This window comes from Penicillium cosmopolitanum, assembly GCF_028827165.1.
Source record: "Penicillium cosmopolitanum strain IBT 29677 chromosome Unknown utg000009l:1.0-9042332.0:1.0-9050551.0, whole genome shotgun sequence".
NCBI classification, from domain to species: Eukaryota; Fungi; Ascomycota; class Eurotiomycetes; order Eurotiales; family Aspergillaceae; genus Penicillium; species Penicillium cosmopolitanum.
In genome coordinates, this window is record NW_026622679.1 from 5,626,385 (window position 1) to 5,650,077 (window position 23,693).

Sequence of the window (23,693 nt, forward strand, 5' to 3'; positions counted from 1 at the left end):
GATTTGTAAGTGGGAGGATACAGCTAGTATTTAAAGCCTGTCGAGCTGCATTCAAGTTCCCGGATTAGAACTTGAAACCCCATACTGAAGATCTATCATCCTTTGTTTGATTCAGCTCATTGTAAAGTAAAAGAACGAAGGAGATGAGGCCCTTCAAACGAGTATGGAACTACTGATAGCTTCCATCGTAGCCTTCATTGATGCTGTGTCGGTGGCATTTGTGAAATATGTATAAACCTGACGATCCCTCGAGGCTCTGGCGGTTGCCGATGTTCGGAAACGATTAGCAAAATAGCCTGCAGCAGCCGAGAAGTCCGTAGTCGAACCCTGAAAATCGGGAAAATAATCAGAGAGCGGTGAACCAGCAAGTTTCTCCTTGAATATATCGACTTTGTTCAAGAGAATAACGAGAGGCTTGTCCTTGAACCATCGGTTGTAATAGATCGATGACTCGAAGCCCAGTATTATCTCGTGCATCATGGTCTATGCCAAAATAAGCGAACAGCGCCAGGGAGGCAAAATATGCAGGATCACTACAGTTTGAACATACCATACTATCGTCCTCGATCAAAAGTTGATCATAATCGGAAAGTGGCACGACATAAAGCACGCAATGAACATCTTCGAAAAGGAGTAGTCCCTTTCTCCGTAGCCCCGCTTCGTACTTACCTATTTTGGTCATTTCCCAAGTAATCGGACCTATGTTGAAGGAAATTTCAGTAATCCCCCGTGACCAAAGTCGAGCCTGGAGGGTATCTTGATCATTGGGGAGCCATTTGGGAGTAGTAATACGATCGGTAGAGTTGTAAAAACTAGTAAGTAGAACTTTGAGCATTGCCATCCAAACTTGGACTTGGAAACCACTTACTAAAGCCAATTGTCATAGTAAAACATATGGCGGTTCTCTGAAACAACCGTACACATTACAGGATCAAGCCACACGTTCTTCATGGCATCGCAAATAGCTGCATCTTCCGGAGCTCCGCTGAAGACAAGATCCGCATCCGTTTTGACAATCAGGTCCGCGGACGACTAGCATAAAACGATATGAGCTAAGTGGCAAATAAAGGGATTAGTACTGCCGAAGCTTCATAAGGTCAAACTACCTTGGCTGTCTCTGTACTGAATGACATTCTCTCCGTATCCATGTTACCTAGCAAAGAACTGAAAATACAGAGGAGGTTTTTCAATATAACAGGGCGTGCTTTATGGCGCTCCTCTTCGGAGAAGCCATTAGAGTAGATACTGTGCATTTGTTTCATCACGGTCGACTTTCCAGACTTTTTGATGCCTAGTAGATACATTTTAGCGAAGTCTCACGCGTCTCGGATAGCGCCACATACCGAGCAAAACTGTTTTGATGGTTTTCCTTGATCTTTCCTTCTCCGATGCTAGGTATTTTTTAATTTCCTTGTGGCGCTGAAGCGCCGATCTGGCTTCGGCATCTGCCGTCGATTTGGCTGCCCGGCTTCCAGCCATGTCACAACAAAGGAGGTCCATTGTCATCTAGAAAGAGGCCGTATATTAGACACTGCTTGAGTTGATGAAGCTTTCGGCCATTGGACTTCGTTGAATAATCTTACCTAGCATGAAAACAGCGATTAGTCGCTACAGGAGAGATGTAAGCTGATAAACAATGTACTCGAGCTGTAACAGAGCCTCACAGCCACGAACTACCACTTCACGTGGCACTTGTTGGACGTTCCGGCTTTCTAAATTATGCGAAAAATACTTCGTTCCAGAAAGGTTCACGGTCGGTATAGTGATCTAGGCATGGGTGAGTACGCCCTGGAGGCAACAACGTCGGGGATGGCCGGGCACAGCTGAACGCCCGACGAGAGCTGGGCGCAGTGCAAAGATACTGTCGTTGGTCAGTCTCCGGACATATGTGGGGCTTGAAAATGGCGAATGGTCATTTGAGTTTGATTTTGCCTCGCAATGATGTTGGAATGGCTGCGGTATGACTACCTAGTGGGTACTGATCATCGCAGCAAGTTGATTTCGAGGTCTAAAGTTGTTTGAGAAGGCCCGATTACAGGTAGTATTTGGAGGACGGATGCATATCGAGGTTTCACAATACTATTAACTACTACTACTAGTAGTAACTACCATCACGCGTAGTATAGTATCAAAAACCAGCAGTATCGACATCCAACCACTCAACACTCCCAGAAATCCAACAACCCACAATTCCCCCAGATCCTTTCTCCTCCTCTTCTTCCCCCTCCCATCGAAAAACAACCTCAATCTCCGAAGGCCTCCCCATCTTCCACCCCTGCCACACAAAAACTGACCTCCGCACATGAGCCAAAACCCCAGCATCCAAAAGACCAAACGCAAGCGCCGCAGCCGCAATCCCAGTCGCCGGATCTTCCATATACCCCGAAGACTTGGGAAACTGGCGCGCCATGACAATTTGCTCCTTAACATCGACAAGGGCGTACGGGTATAAACCCGTTGACCCGATATTCTCACAGATTGCGCGAATGGAATCTTGGTTCGGGGTGATGGATGCAAGAGTCTCTAAATTGCGAAGCGGGATTAGCGTTTTTGTTCGGGATGTTGATGCGTTTTGAACTTTTAGGCCGCTTAGATCTTGATCTTGATCTAGATCTGTCAGATCGAGGCCTAGCGCAGCGACAATGCTACGAAGGATTTTCAGTCCGTTTGGATCATCGGGTGAAGATGGGAGATCCTGCACTATGCCTCGAGGTTGTGAGACAAGGACACGCGTGGCCTTGGACTCCTTCCCGTCTCCCTTCCCCTGCCGACGCAGAACTCTCGCATCGACTATGCCCGACTTCGTAGAGATTCGGAATTCAGTCCCATTTCCACTGGTGGATGGGGGTAGTTGACCCAGTTCATTGAGTAACCATATCGCGCCGACGGTAGCATGGCCACACATTTCCATTTCGTGGTTCGGGACCCAGTATCTCATTGCGAGGTGACAATCGTCATGGTCGGGTGTGGTGGGGCCGTTGGTGAGTACGAAGCCGCATTCGTGGGTGTTTGATTTGGCGAGGGAGTGCATTTGCGTTGCAGTTGGATTGCCGAGGTAGATTGTTGTTGGGTTGCCTCCTTGCGATTTGGTGGTGTTAGTGGTGGTGGGTGAGTATGGGAACACTGATAAGTGGTATGCTTTGATTTTTTCCATGTTGGGATGGGGTGGTTCTAGTGCAGTGGTACTATTCAGAGGAGACGATGTTGTTGTTGAAAGGTGAGTTCTACATAGTTCGGACAAAGTAGGGAGAGTCCTGGTGAGGGGAATGCGGAGACAGACAAGGCTGCGGGAACGCTTATACGAGGTGAGGGGTCGTCCTGGCGTGAGTCATGGATGTCGTTTCACATTGTAGTTTATTTGCATTGAGTTTGAATGAGTGAATCGTGTGCGATTCCATAATCATGATTGTCGGGAGATGCCAATTGATGTGCCATCCTGCCCAATGCGTCTTTCCGAATGCGGAAAGCGGTTCGTCAACGCCGGCACATTGACACGCCACTGGAGAACCCATTGTATATTCAAGCTTTAGTACGTCAATGACTACTTAAAGCATACAATGCCTTCATGTAACTTAATTGAAAGCTCATGGGCAGAGGATTGAATTGAGTTGTGTCAAATAGAAAGCGGGGAGACTATGGAACGCCTAGCCCCACCGAAATTTGACGCGGATCGGCGCTAGCTCGTATAGAAAACGGGTCTATTGCTCCGTGCAGCTTGGAAATAAGCTTGGTAGTATAGAAGTGGGATCGTATCAGTCATTAATATTGTGGAGAAAAGAATCGCTATCTATGTGTACATGTGTGTTGTGTGATTATGTCTTAATGCCGATCTCGAGATTGGTGACTCCGAACGTGACATTCTTGTCCGCGGAGAAGGCTTCCGAGCCGAAACCAAAGTAGCCCAGGTAATCAGTGCTGGATGGGTAGACTGAGCCAGTCATATTGTACAGATCGGCGATGAGCGGGTAGATGTCGCCATTGAACTCTTCGACCGTCTCTGCCGCGACCCAGGTCAGGACATTTTGATCTGTATTCGCGTTCTTGTCGGAGTACAGATTGCTGTGGGAAAAAATTAGTATCGGTCGGGGGTATCAAGAGGGAGGGGTCGTTGGGAAGCCCATGAACATACAATTTCGTCCCATTGATCGTGTTGGTTGTGACAACCTTGGGATAGCCGTGAGGTTGGGTAGCTGGGCCGAACATGCCAAACCACACCATGACTTCGTACTTGGCGCTGGTGCTGCTCTGCGCGGTCACCTTGTCGCTGTCAAAGAACATATCAATGGCGACGTTGGTGTTGACATTATTGGCGGTCAATTCGGACTCGTCGGTGGTGGTTGCGATCTCGTCGCCGACACCGTAGGTCCAATGGACGTTGAGGTAGAGCTCTTGCATGTCGTCGAGGCCCACGGGCAGCACCTTGTCTACCATAATATTGGGGAAGGCATACACAGGGTCGGTCTCTGGGCCAGGGTCGAATTGCCATGTGACGGAGAAGTCGGGGGCTGAGTATTTGGTTGGGTAGGTCATGTTGTTGAATGTGGTGACCTGTTGGGGGTGAGATTAGCATGTGCGATAGGGTCTAACGAGGGGTCTAGTCTCATGAGGGACTAGTCGAGGCACTTACATTCATGCAGAGGGCGCCCTTATCAGAACCCTTTTGGACATTCCACTGGTTGGGATTGACTATGAAAAAATTAACCGGTCGCTCCAAAATAGGGTGGGAAGAAGGTCAGTAAGAACTTACGCGTGAAAGTTTCGCCATTCTTCGACGGCGGCGAGATACCATATGAGAGTTGACAGTAGGGGTTGGTTTGGATGCCATTGTCACTGACATCGCCGCCGCTGGACCCCGAACCACCTCCGGTGCTATCTTGACCACCTCCCGTGCTGCCACCGGTGCCGCGATTCTCATCGGGATCATTGGGATTGGGAGCGAAGAGTGGGCGTTGACCGGTGGCTGCGCGATGAGCGTCGATGCCGAATAAAGTGCCTAGACACCCGCCGATGGGCAGGGCCATGAGGCCGGCGTTGACCATCAACGACAAGGCCATGTGTGGGAATGAGGGTTGGTATGCCGGAGAGGAATGCGGGTAGCGGATAGGAAGATTAAAGAAAGTCAAGCCGGGGAAATGAGAGACGACTCGGAGCTGGGGAGTGTGAAAACAGTGTAGATCGGAAAGGGCCTAAAACGGTAATGAGAAGTGAGGATCGGAGAGAAAGAGAAGACTGGTGTAGATGCCAAGGCTGAAAATCCGGAATTATCGAGGTTGCAGTGAGGGTTGACTCCGTACTCCGTACGGAGTACAGGTGTGTGTATCTGCAGATACACAGAGATTCACCTCTGTGGGTGGCTGTGGAAAGTGATGTGTCTTCCGATCCTCCGATCCACGATAACCGGGTGCAGTCGTACCTGACCCTGTCGCCCCTCGCAGGTCCACCGGGGTCCACCCGGTGGATCAAGTGGATCAATTGGATGAATGAGCAGGTGATTGCAGGCTGGTTCTCACACGCGACCAGTCAGAGGACAGCATGGTTGGCGCAACGGTTGGTCAATGGCGAATGCAGGAACCGTGGGTTGGTTGGTTAACGGTTGTGCCTGGCTGGATCCCCGGGCAACTTGCGAGACAAAGGAAAATGTTTTCCCGAGGATTGGTTGTAAAATTCTATTTTAGTTATCTCCCGTACGGAGTACAGAGTACTCGTACCTCTGTACATGCACCTAATGTACCTAATGTACCTAATGTATTATGTGGATGGAGTGACTGCGGACTATGGTGACGCAAGCGGACGACGCAGTGGCCCGAGGAGTACTCGTACTCGTGTATTCTATTCTTGTATCCAATTAATACTATTGATCCTATTCACACTATTCATACACGGAACCCTTTATTCGATTCAGTCCCTACTGGACAGACTTCCAAGGGAGACTATTAATACTCGGGCTAATTTATGGAGGCAAAAGCCTCGGCCTCATCCGATCGCCACGGCTAAAAATTAGTGGAATTAGTGGGAGTTAGTGTGCTTTGGTAAACTGAATCATCAGAATCATAGCCAATCAGATAGGAATACAGTCAAATTACACACTGTGTGTACAATACCAGATAAGCCTGCCCGCCCTAAGCACTCCCAGCACCAAGCAACTCCAAGATTGCTTCTTTCTTCCCTTGCAGCTGGCCCGTCTTTGCTTTTTGCTACATCACATTCGCTACTCTCTCGTTGTTGTGTTCAGCCGTGTTGGGATTTTCCATCTTTTCCCATACCCTGCTTCTGTTCGTTCTTATTTGCTCCGGGCCCATTCTTCTCCATTCTCGTCCCGCCATCGCATTATCGCATTACCGCAACCGTAAGGTGCGGTCGATCGACTTGTCCAACATGAACGGTCAGGGTTATGGTCAAGGTCATAGTCAAGCTCACGGTCGCCAAGCGCAATACCCTCCTAGCCCCTATGGAAGTCCTTATCATGAAGAGGAAGAGTCCTTCGAATTGACTCCTCCTCAAAACTATCAAAATTATCGCAGTCATCCCAATTCCTCCTCCACGTCGTTCGACTTTCAATTCCCGGATTCTGCTGCTGCTGCTGCATCTGGTGCATCTCCATCCACTCGCCCCATCATGCCAATCCGACCGGGCCACAGCTACAACCACAATTACAGTCCCCCCGAATATTCTTCTTCATGGCTGCAACCGACGCCGCGCTTGTCCGGTGGGCCGGATTCGTTCCCCAACACTCCTTATGACTCTCGTTCGGCCTCCCCCACTCTGGTATGCTTTCGTCTCTTTCGTCTTTTCCCTCCTCTTTCTCTCATTCCCATGTGGCGCTGGCTTTGGTCGTGCACATTCCTGAGAGACACGAGGCATACCTGCTATAGAGCAGAACGTATGTGCGATGGTGGCCATGAAGCTAACTCAGATCTCTGTGCTCGAACAGTATCAGAACTCTCAACTCCAGAGTGCCGCATCCCTCACAAATTTAGTCGACTCTCCAGCGACTCCAGGGTTCGCGAAGGAATGGGTGCAGACTGGCTCGGGCTCCATTGCCCGTCTCGATGACCGCGACGATGTCGATATCTGGAAGGGCTGGAAGCGCTTCGTCTTCAAGTTCACTCCGCTATTAACCTTCACGAATACCGCTCTGTACCTTTTCTATCTGGGTCTTCGCATCTACTGTATCATCATGGCCCAGAATGCCGCCGGCTACAGCTTTGCTGGTGCCTGGATTTTCGTTGGAATTGAGGTCGTCACCGCCATCCCATCTCTGATGCACAACGGTTGGACCATGATGGCCTTGAAGAAGCGAGGCCGCGCGAAGCTCCGTTTGATTGGAAATGAATGTCCTACCGTCGATGTCTTCGTCACCTGCTGCGGAGAGGATGATGAGGTGGTGCTGGACACCGTCCGAGGCGCTCTCGATCAGGACTACCCGATGGAACGATTCCGAGTCATTGTCTTGGATGACGGTCAATCAGCCACCCTGGAAGACTCTTGCAATCAAATTGCCATGACCAATTCCAATCTCTACTACATGGCCCGTGAAAAAATTCCCGGCAAGCCTCACCACTTCAAAGCCGGTAACCTCAACTATGGTCTCGATCAGGTTCACACATTGCCCGGCGGCGCCAGCCAATTCATGGCCGCGCTCGATGCTGATATGGTAAGCACTCTAATTTCCCTGTACTATCCTTTCTGCGAGTCATGAACTAAACGGGTGGCCTTAGATCCCCGAACAACAGTGGCTGCGCGCCGTTCTTCCCCACTTGCTGGTGGACCCTCGGATGGCCCTTGCATGCCCTCCCCAGCTTTTCTACAACACCCCTGCGTCCGATCCTCTCGCGCAAAGTCTCGACTTCTTCGTGCATGTGATTGAGCCGATCAAGGACGCGATGAATGTCGCGTGGTGCACCGGCTCGGGCTATATTGTTCGACGCGAGGCGCTCGAGGAAATTGGCAATTTCCCCCTTGGTTCGCTGGCAGAGGATGTCGCGACTTCAACCCTGATGCTTGGAAAGGGCTGGAAGACTGCGTATGTTCACGAGCCTCTCCAGTTCGGTACTGTTCCCGAAGACTATGGCGGTCACCTGAAGCAGCGCACGCGTTGGGCCATTGGTACCGTCGACACGGCCTTCAAGCTCAAGTTCTGCGCTTGGGGTGATGCCGTCAAGAAGATGACCATTGCCCAGCGCTTTTCTGGATTCCTTTACGCTACCCTCAGTCTGTATACTATTCTCCTCACGGCCTCCCTCTTTGCCATCCCCATTATTCTCCTGTGGGGCAAGCAGCTGGTGGCCTACGCCAACCAAGACCAACTGCACTGGCTCATCTGGACCTGTTTCGCTTCGACCATCGCCAACCGTCTTTGTGAATTTGCGCTTTTCATTCCCGCCGGCTACCACACTGGCCAGCGTGGATCCCGCTACCAACTCTGGATGTCGCCCTACATCGCTCTGTGCATTGTTCGAGCTTTCATTCTCCCCAAGTGGCTCGGCGGGCAGACCCAGGCATTCAAGCCAACCGGTTCTCTGGGCTCTGAACTGAACGAGCGTGATGCCAACTTGCGGAAGAACCTGTTCGTCCGCCTACGCGTGGTTCTTTTCAACTTTATGGCTTTCTTCCACTTTGCCTTCGTCTACGTTACCATCATCGCGGTCGCAATTTCCACCTACCGATGCTTTTACAAGGAGAGCGGGTTCAAGGGCATTGTCATTTGCCTGATCACCCACGCCTTCTGGCCTCCTCTGACCTTCTTTTTCATCTGCACTTCCCTGTGGACTCCCGTTTCGTACGCCATTGATCCCCCAACCGTGCCTCAGCGCGAGGACCTGTTGGATCGAGACCCCAAGACTGGCGTGGCACACCCGACGAAGAAGAGCAAGAAGATTGCCTTCGGTGGCCAGGCTGCCTGGTTCGAATTCCAGTACGAGATTGCGACCATTGTGACGGTCCTAGTCTTCATCTACTCTTTCTTCTTCTAGTTGTACATATTGCATTTCTGAGATTTACTTATTACACGGCATACGGCGCATTTAATACCGGGTTCATATATTGGGAGGAATTATGACGAACACGATCGGTTGGGGCGCTTGTATAGTATCACATACTATGGATGAACAATTTACAGAATCTAAAAATTGGAAATTTAACCATCAATAACTATTCATTCTATTCCAAGGTTACTCCTACGTCTTTTGCTTCTTTTTGGGCCTCTTTCCATCTTCATCCAGACCAAAGGCCTTCCGCCACGACCCATCCTTGACCTCCTTATCATTCCCATGCAGCCCAACGTGGTATGCGTTTTTCATAGCGTCAAGGCAGATCGTCCGTCGGTCATTAAAATCGAACATTGGCTTAGGATAGATCTTCCCGTCCTCATTGGTCGAACTTCTGCCATCACCAGTGACCCTGCACTCCCATTTCCGCTGATCAGCGATTGGCGCCCTCCACGGCTCGTAGATGTACTTCTTATCAAACTTCGCTAGCTCCGGACAGTACCTCCGAATCAGGTTACCCTCTGGATCCCACTTCTTGCCAAAGGTAATGGGTGAGTAGCACCGGTAGAACTGGGCGAAGAAAGCCGTGCAAGAGAGCCACATCCAGTTGCCGATATTGCACGCCGTTTCGTCTGTAATCGGGATCACTTGTGTCAGCAACCGCTGTCCGCATTCTGCAATACAGAAAATGGAGGTAACTTTGTAGCTTGGAAAACACTCACGATCTATCAACATCTCCTCAAATACCTCAGCTCCTCGCTCCCAACTCACATAACACCCTCCCCGCGTCAGAAAGCAAGCAACGCTATGTCGACCCAAATGATGAATCCAACCTTCCTGCTTGAGCTGTCTCATCAAAGCATCAATCCAAGGAAACCCAGTCCTACCCTCCTTCCACCGTAAAAACCACACCTCAGCCTCCTCAGAATCCACCTCATACAATTTCCCCCCTTCCTCCCCATGCGCAATATCCTCAGGACTCTTACTCTGCAAATGCCAATCAATAAACCTCACCATAGGATTACCATAAGTCCGACAGAATGGTTCTCCAACAGCCGCATGTGCCGCAAAATACATCTCGCGAAAGAGCAATTGACCCGGCAAATTCGTCGGAATAGAAGCATTACTCTTCTTGGCCTTCTTCCGCCTCTCCATGACATCCTGCACATCCCACCAGAACTTCCGCACAGACAATGTGCGAAAATGTAAATGCGGCGACAGCAACGTCGTTGACTGCGGCTCAAATGCCGCGGGCGATGTATTCGGTTTCTCGAATCGTCCAATATACTCCTCATCCGCGATATACCCACCAAGGAGTTCCAAGGCCACCGTTTCACCTCCCCGATGCGGTGTCTGCACATCGGCAGGATCGATGCCGATTTCTTCTAATGTCGGCACACCGAAATCGTTCTCTGGTCCCATTATCCCTGCATACTGCTTATCCGTCGTAGAGCGATGATCCGCATTCATATCCGTCCCGTCGTTGGACTTGGATCCCATGCCTCCTCCATCATGCTTCACGCCCTTCAAATCCATCTCATCCCGCGTCAGCGGATCGGGGATACTCCTCGGCGCATCAATCGGTCTCTCCGGCACCCCATTCCCAATCTTCTCAACGGCCTTCTCAACCTGCGCCATACTTAGAGTCGGTTTCCCCCCATTTTTCCTAACAATCTCATCAACATCAAACAACGTCCGTCCACTTTTAACAATAACCTCCACCCCCGCCTCCTCCGCAAGCCGAACAACAACCCCATCCCTCTCCCTTGCATAAGCATCCTCATCCTTCTCAAAAACAAGATGTGTAACCCCCCCACGCGTTCCACAATTTAGGCAAAACGCTCTGCGGCGCTTCACGGATGAGCCATAATTGCTGGCGGGGGTTGAGCTTGCTGTAGGAGGCTGAGAGGGTCTTTTGGGACTCTAGCAGGAAGGACCATCTGTTGGGCCCGACGCGGGATTTATATACGTAGTGTGGGTCCCAGGTCCAGATTGGGATGAAGGTTGTTGGGTTTAGGGATAGGGCGGCGTTTAGGGCTGGTGAGTCGTGGAGGCGGAGGTCTGTCCTGTGCCAGTAGAGGACTATTTTTGGTTTTGCGGTGGGCATGTTGGATTGGAAGTTGAGCCTGGAGGGGAGGGGATCCGGGTCGTGATCGTGATGGTGGTATATATTGTCTGGGGTGGGTTGGTCGAGTTAATTGTTGAGGGGGGGAGGTCAATTGGTGTTGGGTGGGTGGAAGTAGTGACACTTTATGTTTAATCTTATTCAAATAGTCGATTGAAGACTGGATATGTAAAGATGAAGTTGGCAAAGTGATGGTTCGGATTCGGCGAACTTGTAGCAATTGACGTCACATGACGTACTGCATTCCCGATGGGTGATGACGGATAAAACGAGTGAAATACTTGGAAATGGCCTTGATCTTATGGAAAAGATTCTGTTATAGTGCTAGAAGTGGGGGAGTTATGACCTGTTGAATGGGAATTGCTCGATGGTCCACTAAGATCGACTTGGCATCGTGGGCCTATTATTGGTTCGATCTTCTGCAGCTCGTTTATGCTATATCGGATCGGAGGACTTGGAAGTTTTCTATTGTGAAATATGGAAAGAAGAATAGTAGTTTGAAGTGATTGGTGGGTTTTTATTATGCTACATATCTGCTGTCTGCACATCTGCTAGTAATTGCTATTTGTTCAGACTTGTCCTTAGCTCATCCGAGGTCCTAATCCGTCAACATAGATAGTATAGGTATACTTTGAGTTATACCACACCTTGCAATGTAAAACAATCGGATTCACAATAAAAGAGCTCCCCATCTCTCATCAGCAGCACATAAAACATCCAGATACGCAAGTGAACCATCCGCATAACCCATCCGCACAGCTTGCACCACGCCATTCGCGTCAAAAAAAAAAAATATTAGAAAATTTCAGCCATTCACCCAACTCACATCAAATAGAATTCCGAGCCAGAGAACCTTTGCACTTCCTCTCGAAAGGTTTGTCAGAAAAGGCTCTCGAGGTCCTTCCTGAAACTACCCAGCCTAAAATATTGTCAAGCCCGTATTGCGCGAACCCAAAGGGCAGAATCCTTGATTTATCCCAACCGACAATCCCTGTGATATTTCTGGTTTCGGGATTCACAGGGATATCCATCGTGCTAAGGTTGCTGTGACTGAGAAAAAAGAGAAGGCCTGGTGTTTTGAAAAGAGAGAGCGAGGTCTCTTGAGGACCCTTTCTATATTGGGTGTAAAGTCAGACGGTAATCCTGGAGCAAGAAGGTCCAAATTCGATTGGGACACCGCTAGCGAGATTGTAGTCGCGTCTGAGGATAGCTGTAGTTTATTCAAGCCCGTCAAGAATAGGTGCATTGGAGGCAGACGAACTAGCCTGGTCGATCATGATCCACATTCCCTAACAGACTACTAGTAGTCATTATTTCGACATCGAAAGGGACTTGCTGCATTAATGTAGCTAGCTAAATGGGGTCCCTTGAAATTAAGCTCGAGCTTATGACGCAGATATCACACTGGGAAATTTTCAGTTAGTGAACTTTTGATTCAGAGGAAAGTTCAAGTATCTTTGTGTTGAGATGTTCTTTGAACTTATATCAATGATACCGAAGGTGCCCAGGTGGAAATATCTGACCATCTCTCGGGAATTTCAGCGATTTCAGAGAGCTCACTACAACCACCCACTCATCATCTTAACCAAAATCCTCTTAGAATGCCAGAGCTCATCAAAGGCCACGGATTGACTCACGCCCGAGCCCCCCCTCTCGTGTCAGCCTTTCCCTCGGAAGATAGCGGACCCACCGGATTGGACGCCACGGCAGCGGGGTCGGGAGTCCCTGTCAGAACAAAGAGATTTTCGGTGACCCTCTGACTCCCCGTCTCCTCGTGGGCGATTTCCTCTATTTATCGCCGTGCCAGGACGTTTCTTCGACAAGGCGGGCAGCGAAAAAGGAAATGACATCCAACATGGAAATTCAAGATGGCCCAGCCACGGGCCGGGGAAAACTTCGCATCGTGGCTATCATGATAGCTCTTTCTGTAAGACCATGCGCCAAAGTGGATTCGAAACAAGAAAATCCCCCGATCCTAATTCAAAGTCATAGCTATCGATGTTTGTGGCTGCTCTTGATCAGACGATCGTCGCGACGGCCATTCCCACAATTGCTGCAAAACTGCATTCAGCATCTGGGTACACTTGGATTGGTGGCGCGTATTTGCTTGCCAATGCTGCCGGTGCTTGTATCTGGGCTAAACTCTCGGATATCTGGGGTCGCAAGTTGATCCTCCTCATTGCGGTTGCGTGGTTTTTTGTCAGCTCGATTATCTGCGCTGTTGCTGTCAATATGCAGATGTTGATTGCTGGTCGTGCTCTGCAGGGTGTTGCTGGTGGTGGTCTTCTGCAGCTGGTGACCATTGTTATTTCCGATCTTTTTAGCGTGCGGTATGTCGAAATATCTATCCTTTCTCCTTGTCTTTTCTGTGCTGACATTTCGACAGGCATCGCAGTCTCTATCTTGGACTCATGGAATGCATGTGGGCACTGGCCGGTGGAATCGGTCCACTCATGGGAGGTGCTTTCTCCGAGTATGTCACCTGGAGATGGAACTTCTGGATCAATCTTCCCGTTTCTGGATTTGCATTCGTTCTGCTTTTCTTCTTCCTAGACGTGCACAACCCAAAGACCAACATGATGGACGGCATTAAAGCTATTGATTGGTTTGGAAGTTTGTCTGTCCTTGGTCTAACATTGATGCTGCTCCTCGGCCTGGACTTTGGAGGTGTTACTTTCGCGTGGAGTTCATCACAGGTTATTTGCTTGATAGTTTTCGGCTCTCTCTGCTCTTTGCTATTCATATATAGCGAGAAGCGCCTAGCTAAGTACCCTATCATGCCACTGGGTATCTTCAGTCGACCTTCGAACGTTGCTGCAATGGCAGTGGCTTTTGCCCATGGATTTGTAAGTCATATACGCTGCACGTTGACATGTAGCTAGCCTACTGACACTGGTATAAAGGTTTTCATTGCGGGTGAATATTACATTCCTCTCTATCTTCAGTCCGCCAAGGAGGCATCGCCAATGCGATCTGGTATCTTGACCCTTCCCGTCGTACTTGCAGAGGCGTTCTCTGGCATGATGACTGGAGCGATCATCCACCGCACGGGTCGATACCTCGAATTGGTCTGGATAGGATTGGTATTGATGACGATCGGAACTGGGTTATACATCAGCCTCGACGTTGATTCTTCACTGGGAGAAATTGTCGGCTTCCAGTTTCTCAGCGGTTTCGGAGCTGGTTTCCTCTTCCAAACGCCCATCATCGCTATCCAAGCAATGGTCACGCAAGATGAAACAGCCTCGGCAACAGCTACCCTGGGTTTCATCCGTAACATGGCTACGGCAACATCGATCGTCATTGGAGGCGTCGTCTTCCAGAATAGCATGAGTCAGATGAAGTCCGGTCTCTTGGCTACTGGTATGTCAGAAAGCTTGGCCGAGCAGATGACCGGTGGCTCCGCGGCTGCGAGTGTCGAGATCATCAAGACGATCGAAAACTCTGCACAACTGCTTGCCGTGAAGGAGGCTTTTGCAGGGAGCATGAGAAACATGTGGATTCTGTATACTTGCATGTCCGGCGTTGGCGTTTTTTGCTCCATTTTCATCTTGAAAACTCGCTTGAACAAGGAACACGTGGAGACTGTCACAGGTTTGGATCGTGAGAAGAGGCCTGTACTTGAAGATGTGCAAAATGTCAGTGCTTAGACATTTAGCAAAGAGGCTAGTTGAGGTATTATAATGCAAAATAGTATCTTAAATAATGCGATAAATATGGACATATTATGTTAGGAAAGTATATACAGTTCAAATGAAAGGGAGTAGAGTACCAAGGTCAGAAAATTCAGGTTAGTAGTCTCCATTGGGCTGGAGAGACAGTGTGTGGTGGTATAAAAGAAATAAATGGCAAAAGAGTGCTCAAAAAGAGGGACCGCGGAGGAGAAGATCACTGGCTAGAGCATTGTCCACCAGCAACGCAAACAATTGGAAGATCGGCCACACTACGACCGACCCACAGCTTGACGCCCTTGCCATTGACGGGTGCTTTCCAATCCTGCACCTCGACATCCCAGACACTCAGATCCTTTCGAGTGATCTCAAGAGTGACAGTTTCAGATTGGCCTGGGGCGAGCTCCTTCGTCTTTTCAAATTGACGTAGTTGAAGGGCGGGCGTGTCCAAGCCTAAGCTAGATGGCAATTCAACGTAGAGTTGGGGAACGGCCTTGCCTCGTCGGGCTCCGTTATTGGTAACTTGAACCTGTACAGTGAATGCAGTTTTGTATAGCGCTGGGTTTCCACCCTCGCCGCCACCGGCACGGGATTCTGGCTGCGTTGTGTTGTAGCCCTCCGGATAGGAAAAGTCGTCCGATACTTTGATGGACTCTGGGTTATCAAGGTAGGGATAGAGGTAACGCCAGATCCGAGTGAATTTCGTCGAGGACCATGCGACCTCAGACGCCGCGGGGATAGAGTTGTTATATACCGGGGTCGAGCCTTTTGTGGGTCGAGCCGGTGGGTAGGCGCTGTCGATGGCGGTTACCACAGAGATGGTCGGGTTCGAGAACTTGAAAGTGGTATATGACAGACCGTGGCCAAAGGGATAGCGAGTGCTGATATTGGACTTGAGGAAATGTCGATAGTCCACATATAGACCTTCAGTGAAGGTGTCCTGAATCTGACCGAAGGGTTGGTCAATGATGCCCACGCTGTCAGGGTAGTCGGATTCACTGCGGGGAATCGAATATGGCAGGTGGCCGCTAGGACTGAAGTCGCCAAAGAGAATATCCGTGAGCGAGTTTCCAGCCTCTTGGCCAGGAAGATGTGCCACAACAACAGCCTTGACCGACTTGAGGTCAATCCACTCTTCCATGAGGATGGGCCCGACAGTATGCACAACGACCACAACATTTGAAAATTTCTTTGCTGCGGCCTTGACAAGGTCATCTCCGTCGTGCCAAGCATTGAGACCAGCCTTGGTACGGTCTCCAGGATTCCCATCAACGGTGATATAATTCTCTCCCGAATCAGCATTGATGAAAACGACTGCAATATCCTTAGACGTGGCAGTCACATCGCTAGGGAAGGAGTCGGTGATATAGAATTCAGCAGTTTTCGAGATATTCGCAATGGCCTCCTGTGGTGTGATGAGATAAGGCAGTCGAGCGGTTCCGCTACCCCAGCCCATAGTTAGAACACCCTTGTTGCAGCCTTGGTCGGTGCAAGAGTTTAGGCCATCGGGATTGCCGCCTGCATCGGTGCCGAAGATTTTGAGAGAGTCGTTTCGTCGCAAGGGAAGTATGCCTTGCTCATTCTTCAGCAGAGTGACGGCCTCCCGCGCAACTGCTCGAGCGGTGACATTGTGATCGCCTTGCACATTGACGAACTGGTTCACGACACCGCTGGGAGAGAAGAGAGCTCCGGGATAAAGAGGCCCAGTTTCAGACTGGGTGTTTGTAGAAAAGTTGGGAAGAGGATAATCTTTATCCTGGCCAAGTTTGTACCACGTAGCAACGATTCGGGTGACCTAGATTTGTATTAGCATGTGTAGGCATTCGGTGCTAACCATTGTACATACCATGTCATTCAAGCGGTCAACAGGAATTGTGCCGTTCAGAATCGATCGAGACAGCTCTGGTCCCCAGTAGCTATCACCAAACAATGGAACAGCACCGTCACCAGGCATACACATGTCGAGACCAGCTAGTGCAGATCCGACACCGGAATAATGTCCAAGCCAGTCAGTCATGACGAATCCCTGGAAGCCAAGTTCATCCTTGAGAATGCCATTGATGAGCTTGCTATTTTGGCTACAGGCAGAGCTGTTGACCTAAACAGTGTTAAAAGAATCTCCGTAAATGCTCCAATTCAAACTTACATCGTTATAGGCAGTCATCAACGAGCCGACTCCTGCGCGGACGCCCTCTGCAAAAGGCCATAGATATAATTCATGTAGGGTACGATCGTCGATGTTGGACGAGTAACCCTGGGTAATGATACTGCTCATGCGGTACATCTCCTGCTCATTCCCAATGAAATGCTTTAATGCGGCGATCGCACCCGTGCTTTGCATCCCTTTGATCGTCTGCGCGCCTCCGACGGCTTGTAGAACAGGGTCTGCACCAAAGCCCTCCCAGTTTCGACCACCCCTGGGCTTGCGTCCGAGAGCACCAACAGAAGGACCTAGTTGTACATTTACACCCTTTCCTCGGGCCTCTTCGCCGATTGCGACACCACGAGCATACATCAACTCCTTGTTGAATGTCGCGCCCGTCGTGATTCCAGGCGGAAATGCAGTGTTATGGTCCGAATTTCGAATCCCTAGCGGCGAGTCCTGCAAACAGATGTTCGGGATGCCGAACCGAGGAGCGCTTCCTGTCTGTCCCACGCAAGGTCCCATGAAGAAACCAGTTCCGGTGGTCAGGTTGACCTTCTCCGCCAGTGTCATGTTACTGACTACCTGGTATGCCTTTTCATAGGCTTCGGCCCAGTCGGAAACCCATCCGCCATGCGGCGTGGGATAGAACGGAGGTGATTGATAATCATCCGATGTATCGTCGCGTTGCTCGAGTTTCACTGGGTCGGGCACAGCATCAGGTACTGGAGATCCGACCAGCAGCTGAGGCAGTAGTAAGCCCAATACGAGGCGTGTCCAGGGAGCCATAGTGACTACCAGGCGGGGCTGAGAAACGAGTCACGACAGACAAGGCGCAAGCATCCACCCGCGCTGTACTACAGATGGATGGCAGGTTAGGTGACACAAAGATAATGCGATATCATGTCCCAAAATCTCTGAATAAAACAGAGAGGGGCAGTCGCGAGATCCACGTGCCTCCAGGAGTCATTTTCTTCTAGGCGATCCTTGCTCGGAGGAATGGAATGGATCTACTTGGTCCGTCCAGAAAGAAGGGCGACCATGGCATTCGCTTGCATAACCGAGTTCTGAACATCGTAATGCACAGCAGGGATAGGTGGAATACCCCCGGCTCCTTTTCAGAATAAGGACGCCAATGCTGGGCTGTGGCCCAAAATAGGAAGAGCCGGTAAACTATCGACGACGATCCTGCAGGCCCCCGGATTATCATTTCCTAGAATAGCCAGCTGTCAGGGGTTCCAGCAGTGCAGGTCATTCGATCTGTCTTCAAGCATGGGTTTGCCGAACTCTGTGGAGTGTTCGATTTGGTTCATGTTCCAAGGTTGTCTGTCATGATTTACCCGAATTCTACTCCATCCGGCATGAAAGCCGGGGTGTCTTGGAAGATTCGCGATCGCCGGCCCACACTTTTCTACAAAGTTCCCGTCGCGTGGGTGTTTTGATTGACTCGTCATATCTTATTTTACATAGAGTGAACCTCCGAGGTTCATCCGGCCCGTGGCGATTTAGAACTTAGTGTAGCGCAGGTAGGGCTTGACTTCACGAACCTCGCCGAACTTCTTCTTCGCATCAGGGGTGGATACCGAGGGGGGCACGATAACATCGTCACCCACCTGCCAGTCGATCGGGGTGGTCACGCCTTTCTTGTCACCGGTCTGCAAGGAATCGATAACACGCAGAACCTCGGCAGAGTTGCGGCCGGTCGAGGCAGGGTACATCATAGTCAGGCGGATTTTCTTGCTCGGGTCAATGATGAAGACGGAGCGGATGGTGAACGCAATGCCCTTCTGGTCGATGTTGTCCAGGTCCTGCTGATCGATCATGTCGTAGAGGAAAGCAACTTTGCGGTCGGCGTCGGCAATAATTGGGAATTGAACATCGGTAGAGGCAACCTCGTTGATATCCTTAATCCACTCGCCATGAGAACCGATATCGTTGGCACTCTAAATTGGTATCGCGTTAGCCTATGTAACTGAACACCCTTGCTCACAAGAGATATGACAACTCACCAGCCCAATCATCTTAACGCCACGCTTCTCAAACTCATTTTTCAGTTTCGAAAAGGCACCAAGCTCGGTGGTGCAGACGGGGGTGAAATCGGCGGGGTGGGAGAACAGGATGGTCCAGCTGTCGCCAATGAACTGATGGAAATCAATTTCACCCTTGGTGGTGAGGGCCTTGAAGTTAGGTGCTGATGAATTAATTGTGAGCTTGAATATCGAAATCACGAGGATAAAGATGCAATCCCATACCGGTCGACCCAAGACGCAGTCGAGGTTGTTCTTGGGCGGGAGCTGCGTAGAAGCGGCGGAAGGCAGGCTGAGCTCGAGGCAGTTGGGTGGAAAGGCGAGCCCAAGGGGCAGCCTTGGGAGCTGCTCTAAAGGCACGGCAGACTTGAGGAGTAATGAAGGAAGCCATTGTCAATTGAATTGGAAGTAGGATGAAGTAAGAGCTTGAAGTATCCCCAGGTTCGTCAGTCAAGTTGAATGGCAGCACTCCGTCATTTCCGTCATTGCGGGGCTTAGCTCAGCAAGCACGCAATACGCTAACCGCATGCGGTAATCACCTTGTGGTAAGCAAAAGAATTTGTATAACTACAAAGTGTACAAAGTATACAAACAGATAGCGCGTCACAGAAAAAAGGAAAAAGAAAAGGAGATTAGCTGCTGGCAGACAGAGTCAATCTGTCGACCAGAATAGTCTGGAAAATTCTGAAAAAAGGCAGAAAGGTAAGCCCGCAACTCAGCTTCTCCTATCCCGCATAAGGACTTTCCTAGAGGAACCAATTGCTCCCCTAGACCATAAAGGTCTACGTGCCAGGACAGAGACTTCCTAGAAAAAAAACCAAATCATCGCTCCCCTTGGGTGACCGATTTCACAGCGAATATCCTCACCCAGCATACCATGATTCACAGGCTGGGTCTTTTGGTTACCTTGGCTTCTAACCAACAGTATTACACTGAAAATCTATTGAACTGCTCATCCTCAAAATCTTTTTCATAGTTCAAATATAATTCAAGGTAGCAGTCAAATATTATAACCGGGAAAGAAATAAAATGACTCTATACATTGGTCTATTTATTAAATTCAAGTTGAGTCGACTCCTGCATATACTGTTTCCCCTCTGACTCGATTGGTGGAAATCATATCATCAATGGCACCTAAGCAAGAACCTGCATCTTACTGCAGGCGCACTGCAGGCGCCATGCATCTCGACCCCTCTCCAAGTCGGAGTTAAGCTTACAATTCCAAGGTCCTCCTCAGGAATATCTGAGAGATGGTCACAGGCAGCTAGAAACTATAGCATGTGGCCGTGCTCGCAAGGCACCCCAAGTCCGTGGCACATCCAGAGTACCACCCCTAATCTGCCATTTTCAAGTCGTTGTGAGAGCTGATCACGTCTCTACCTAGGTATTTTCCTGACATGCAGATAGAGCGTAGGGGCGTTGATTTTGAACAAGTGAAATGACAAACCTCTACTTCGCCCCGGAAATCATCGTCGGTTTTAAGTACTAGTAACTTGTAGATCGGAGGGTTCGGCTTTTGCTGACGGACCAGAAAGGGTAACAGCTGACGGTTTCACCCAGCTATACGCTCAATGCTTGTGCAATATAGGCGAAAGGATAAAATAACACTCGTTAAATACATGTACCTGGTTCTTTCATTGCCAGTGCTCTCTTAAATTTCGTGATCAGCATGACCACTACAGCTGCACTCCCATTAACAACGACCTTCCTACCACCGGCCGACTGCACCACCGATTCGTATCACGTATTATGGTCAACCAGCTCAAATTATTCCTGGTGGTGGATTAGTCTAGGTGCGTCCGACTGGTCCACCTGTTTCCCGTCCGGCTACCAGCCCACGAGTTATTTCTCGCCGGGCGTGTGCCCAGATGGCTATACCACTGTCGGCCAGACGTGTATATTATCCGACGAAGAGACCCAAGCAACGTGTTGTCCAAGGTAGGCAATTCGTGACTCTCCAGCCTTGGGGTTATCACCAGGTCTAATCTGACATTGGCATCATAGCTTCTATAACGCTCAAACCGGCCTTGACTGGCCGTGATATAGTTCAAACCCATGCACATCAACTGTTACCGACACCGCAAATGTGCACAGTTTTACATGGCAAAATAAAGTATCTACGGAAACAGGAATCTACGGTATCAATGCGAAAGGAATTTCAATTCGCTGGAAGTCAGATGATTTCCCATCACAAACGTCTACGTCGGACAATTCAAAAGCTACACGAAGTGGAACAAATCATCATGCACAAAGCAGCGAGCTTTCGACTGGAGCAAAAGCTGGAATTGGAGTCGCTTCCGCTTTAGGGGCCATTGCACTTCTGGTTATCGCTTTTCTTGTCTATCATAGAAGACGAAAGACCGGCCCAAATGTGATCGTTCGATCAAACAGACCAAGAGAATCGGATTCGAGACCGATTCACGAGGCGCCCCGAGGCTCTGTATATGAGATAAACTCGGGCGTTGGGACGTACGGTAGCATACATGAGGTGGAGTCGAATTCCAACAAACCGGTGGAGATGCCAACGTACACTTGATGGAATTCATGTAGTTTAATCAGGCAATTGTCATTCCGAGAGCGAAATTGCTCGAGTAAAATCCGAACAAAAATGCCAGTAGATCACTTTGGGGCATGGAATTGCCATCCCTCTCGCGATCACCTGTCACCACCAGCATTGAGTTGAAAGTAACTATGGTACACATGGCATCGCAATTTTAAGCGGATCCCTCGCGCGAAACAGTCCAGCGTCATCCATCTTGGTCAGAGCTGTGCAACAACAACAGTAAAGTTGATCAACGGAAGCGCATGTTTACAATGCTCCTCAAACTCAGCAACCAACACCTCAGCCTGACTCTTCGCATGCGCCTCATACATAGCTTCTCCCGTAATTACCATAGAAGGGACAACCAGTGCCCGAATAACACCAACCACCCACTCCTGAGCCGCATCATGCAGGTACTCCTTGCCCTTTGTAGTGTATGTCTGACGGTGGATATTCCGGAACTCGCTAGAGCAGAGCTCTTCGTAGACGCGCTGGGGGGCAAAGGGGCTCATTCCCATTTTGATCATGGCGTGTCGAACAGATTGAGACATCTTGGCAATGGCGGGAATTTGGGGGGTTTTGTCAGTGTGGAAGGTTGTGATGTCAACTTCTTCCCATTGGATGTAGCCGTTGGGCTCTATAGCGTAGCAGAAATGATAAGCATTCGGCATTTGCCAGATTTTTCAAATCGAGGGAGTCAATTAGCAAACGTACTCAGTAATTCGCGCACATTCTTCAGCGCAACCTTGTAAGACTCGGTCTTGAGAGCTGCTGTGAGAAGACGGATGTGGACAAAGTCATAACGTCCCCTATGCTCTGCGGGCCATTTTTTGAGGATATCGTGCACGCTTAGCAGGATCCATGTCTTTCCAGGGCCGTGAAACTGGGGCTGGGGAGGGAATTGAGCCGCGGAGATGTCGAAGCCTTGCAGATGTAATGGGGGGATGCTGCTGGGGAGAGTTCGCGCGATTTCTTTTAGCCAGATTCTGCGTGTCCGGTTAGATAATTTTCGGCTCTTGACTCTTGGTTATTGTTTTGCGTTTATGTGGACTCTCACATACCCATTGCCAGTACCTAGATCCGCGATAGACGTGAGCTGATTCTTTGGGATCGAGGGATGAATGTACTGATATCCCAGGAGATCTATCAGAAACTGGTGTTGCTTGTTCAAACTAGAGTTTTGGAAACGAAGAGTTAGCGCGTTCCACCATTAAGGCGAGATGGAAATGGTTTCTCCATATGCAAATCCGATGTTTTGGGATCAAGGCTGTACGGCCAACTGCATGATCCCAAGACAAGATTGGATCTGGGGATCTGGGGGTACATGACTTTGCATGAAAATGTGGATCTCAACAAAGTATATCTACCCTGATGATTGTCGAGGATGACATCTCAAAGAGGTATAAGAGTAGCAGCAGATGGATGTGAACAGGGATGACCAACTTACCGTTCAGTTTCGGCACGATCTCGACTAAGGAGATAAGTCTCTTGACCCGGTAGCGTATTTGCCATGGTTGTAAAAGCCTCCGAGAAGCCAAAGATGGGATAGATTGGTCGAGGGGAAAAATAGAGCGAATGAGAGTAGGAACAGCGAGTACGGAGATGGAGAGCTGGTTGGTGGAAAGGGACGATGGTTGGGAGGTGACGTGACTGAACAAACGGAGCAACCGAACCAAGAACGTGCTCCTTGAAGTGAGGACTTCGAAGCAGAGACATGGTGCCCATCCATCAGATGCCTGCCAGCTTCTAAATCCACTTTTCCCCTCGCATGGTATCTGGTCGGAGTGGTTGACTAAATCGACTAGTCGGTCTCTATGGGTTGCAAAGCGAAGATTATGGGGTTCCTGAAATGAGGAGATGGTTTACCAAGCCACACTTGAAATACTAATGTATAAATGCATCCAATCCTTCAAATCACTGAGGAGTGTAGGGTAACACCTTCCAAGGTTGTGATTAATTGGCTCAGAACCATGCCCACCAGGGTTTCGATATTCAGTACCCACAGCAGCATTTGATCGTTATAGTGAAGTATTCCTCGAGATTTTGTACTCTCTATTTAATTAAATACAGTATTTGTGTACTTGAAGTATTTAAGTAGCTACTACTACTATGACTACTATTATTTATATGTACAGACCAGAGCGAGTAGGTAGCAACTTTGAAAGCAAGACACAAAACAAAGCAACTTCATGCTGAGT

The 23,693-nt window shown here is 49.5% G+C and overlaps 9 protein-coding genes across 9 annotated transcripts; 2 read left to right on the forward strand and 7 right to left on the reverse strand.

Moving 5' to 3' along the window:
• Positions 1 to 153: 153 nt before the first annotated feature.
• On the reverse strand, positions 154 to 1,479 carry N7509_010177 (guanine nucleotide-binding protein subunit alpha; the record flags this gene model as incomplete). The annotated part of the gene is made up of 5 exons (XM_056634814.1): positions 154 to 483; positions 551 to 812; positions 869 to 1,032; positions 1,107 to 1,291; positions 1,344 to 1,479. 5 exons carry the CDS (start codon positions 1,477 to 1,479, stop codon positions 154 to 156), a joined length of 1,077 nt encoding a protein of 358 aa, XP_056485434.1.
• Positions 1,480 to 2,128: 649 nt separating this feature from the next.
• Positions 2,129 to 3,154, reverse strand: N7509_010178 (PhzF family phenazine biosynthesis protein; the record flags this gene model as incomplete). Its single annotated transcript, XM_056634815.1, has 1 exon — positions 2,129 to 3,154. One exon carries the CDS (start codon positions 3,152 to 3,154, stop codon positions 2,129 to 2,131), a length of 1,026 nt encoding a protein of 341 aa, XP_056485435.1.
• Positions 3,155 to 3,812: 658 nt separating this feature from the next.
• N7509_010179 (glycoside hydrolase family 12 protein) lies at positions 3,813 to 5,054 on the reverse strand (the record flags this gene model as incomplete). The annotated part of the gene is made up of 4 exons (XM_056634816.1): positions 3,813 to 4,059; positions 4,130 to 4,548; positions 4,628 to 4,686; positions 4,748 to 5,054. The coding sequence occupies 4 exons, from the start codon at positions 5,052 to 5,054 to the stop codon at positions 3,813 to 3,815; spliced, it is 1,032 nt and encodes a 343-aa protein (XP_056485436.1).
• A 1,321-nt stretch (positions 5,055 to 6,375) lies between these two features.
• On the forward strand, positions 6,376 to 8,972 carry N7509_010180 (glycosyltransferase family 2 protein; the record flags this gene model as incomplete). Its single annotated transcript, XM_056634817.1, has 3 exons — positions 6,376 to 6,765; positions 6,932 to 7,654; positions 7,719 to 8,972. 3 exons carry the CDS (start codon positions 6,376 to 6,378, stop codon positions 8,970 to 8,972), a joined length of 2,367 nt encoding a protein of 788 aa, XP_056485437.1.
• Positions 8,973 to 9,176: 204 nt separating this feature from the next.
• Positions 9,177 to 11,094, reverse strand: N7509_010181 (uncharacterized protein; the record flags this gene model as incomplete). Its single annotated transcript, XM_056634818.1, has 2 exons — positions 9,177 to 10,889; positions 10,957 to 11,094. 2 exons carry the CDS (start codon positions 11,092 to 11,094, stop codon positions 9,177 to 9,179), a joined length of 1,851 nt encoding a protein of 616 aa, XP_056485438.1.
• Positions 11,095 to 12,967: 1,873 nt separating this feature from the next.
• N7509_010182 (MDR family MFS transporter) lies at positions 12,968 to 14,762 on the forward strand (the record flags this gene model as incomplete). The annotated part of the gene is made up of 4 exons (XM_056634819.1): positions 12,968 to 13,039; positions 13,105 to 13,442; positions 13,499 to 13,958; positions 14,016 to 14,762. The coding sequence occupies 4 exons, from the start codon at positions 12,968 to 12,970 to the stop codon at positions 14,760 to 14,762; spliced, it is 1,617 nt and encodes a 538-aa protein (XP_056485439.1).
• Positions 14,763 to 15,000: 238 nt separating this feature from the next.
• Positions 15,001 to 17,715, reverse strand: N7509_010183 (beta-glucosidase; the record flags this gene model as incomplete). The annotated part of the gene is made up of 3 exons (XM_056634820.1): positions 15,001 to 16,578; positions 16,630 to 16,881; positions 16,930 to 17,715. 3 exons carry the CDS (start codon positions 17,713 to 17,715, stop codon positions 15,001 to 15,003), a joined length of 2,616 nt encoding a protein of 871 aa, XP_056485440.1.
• Positions 17,716 to 18,431: 716 nt separating this feature from the next.
• N7509_010184 (peroxiredoxin) lies at positions 18,432 to 19,344 on the reverse strand (the record flags this gene model as incomplete). Its single annotated transcript, XM_056634821.1, has 3 exons — positions 18,432 to 18,869; positions 18,936 to 19,117; positions 19,179 to 19,344. 3 exons carry the CDS (start codon positions 19,342 to 19,344, stop codon positions 18,432 to 18,434), a joined length of 786 nt encoding a protein of 261 aa, XP_056485441.1.
• A 2,369-nt stretch (positions 19,345 to 21,713) lies between these two features.
• On the reverse strand, positions 21,714 to 23,007 carry N7509_010185 (putative LaeA-like methyltransferase; the record flags this gene model as incomplete). The annotated part of the gene is made up of 4 exons (XM_056634822.1): positions 21,714 to 22,132; positions 22,210 to 22,481; positions 22,557 to 22,667; positions 22,943 to 23,007. 4 exons carry the CDS (start codon positions 23,005 to 23,007, stop codon positions 21,714 to 21,716), a joined length of 867 nt encoding a protein of 288 aa, XP_056485442.1.
• Positions 23,008 to 23,693: the final 686 nt, after the last annotated feature.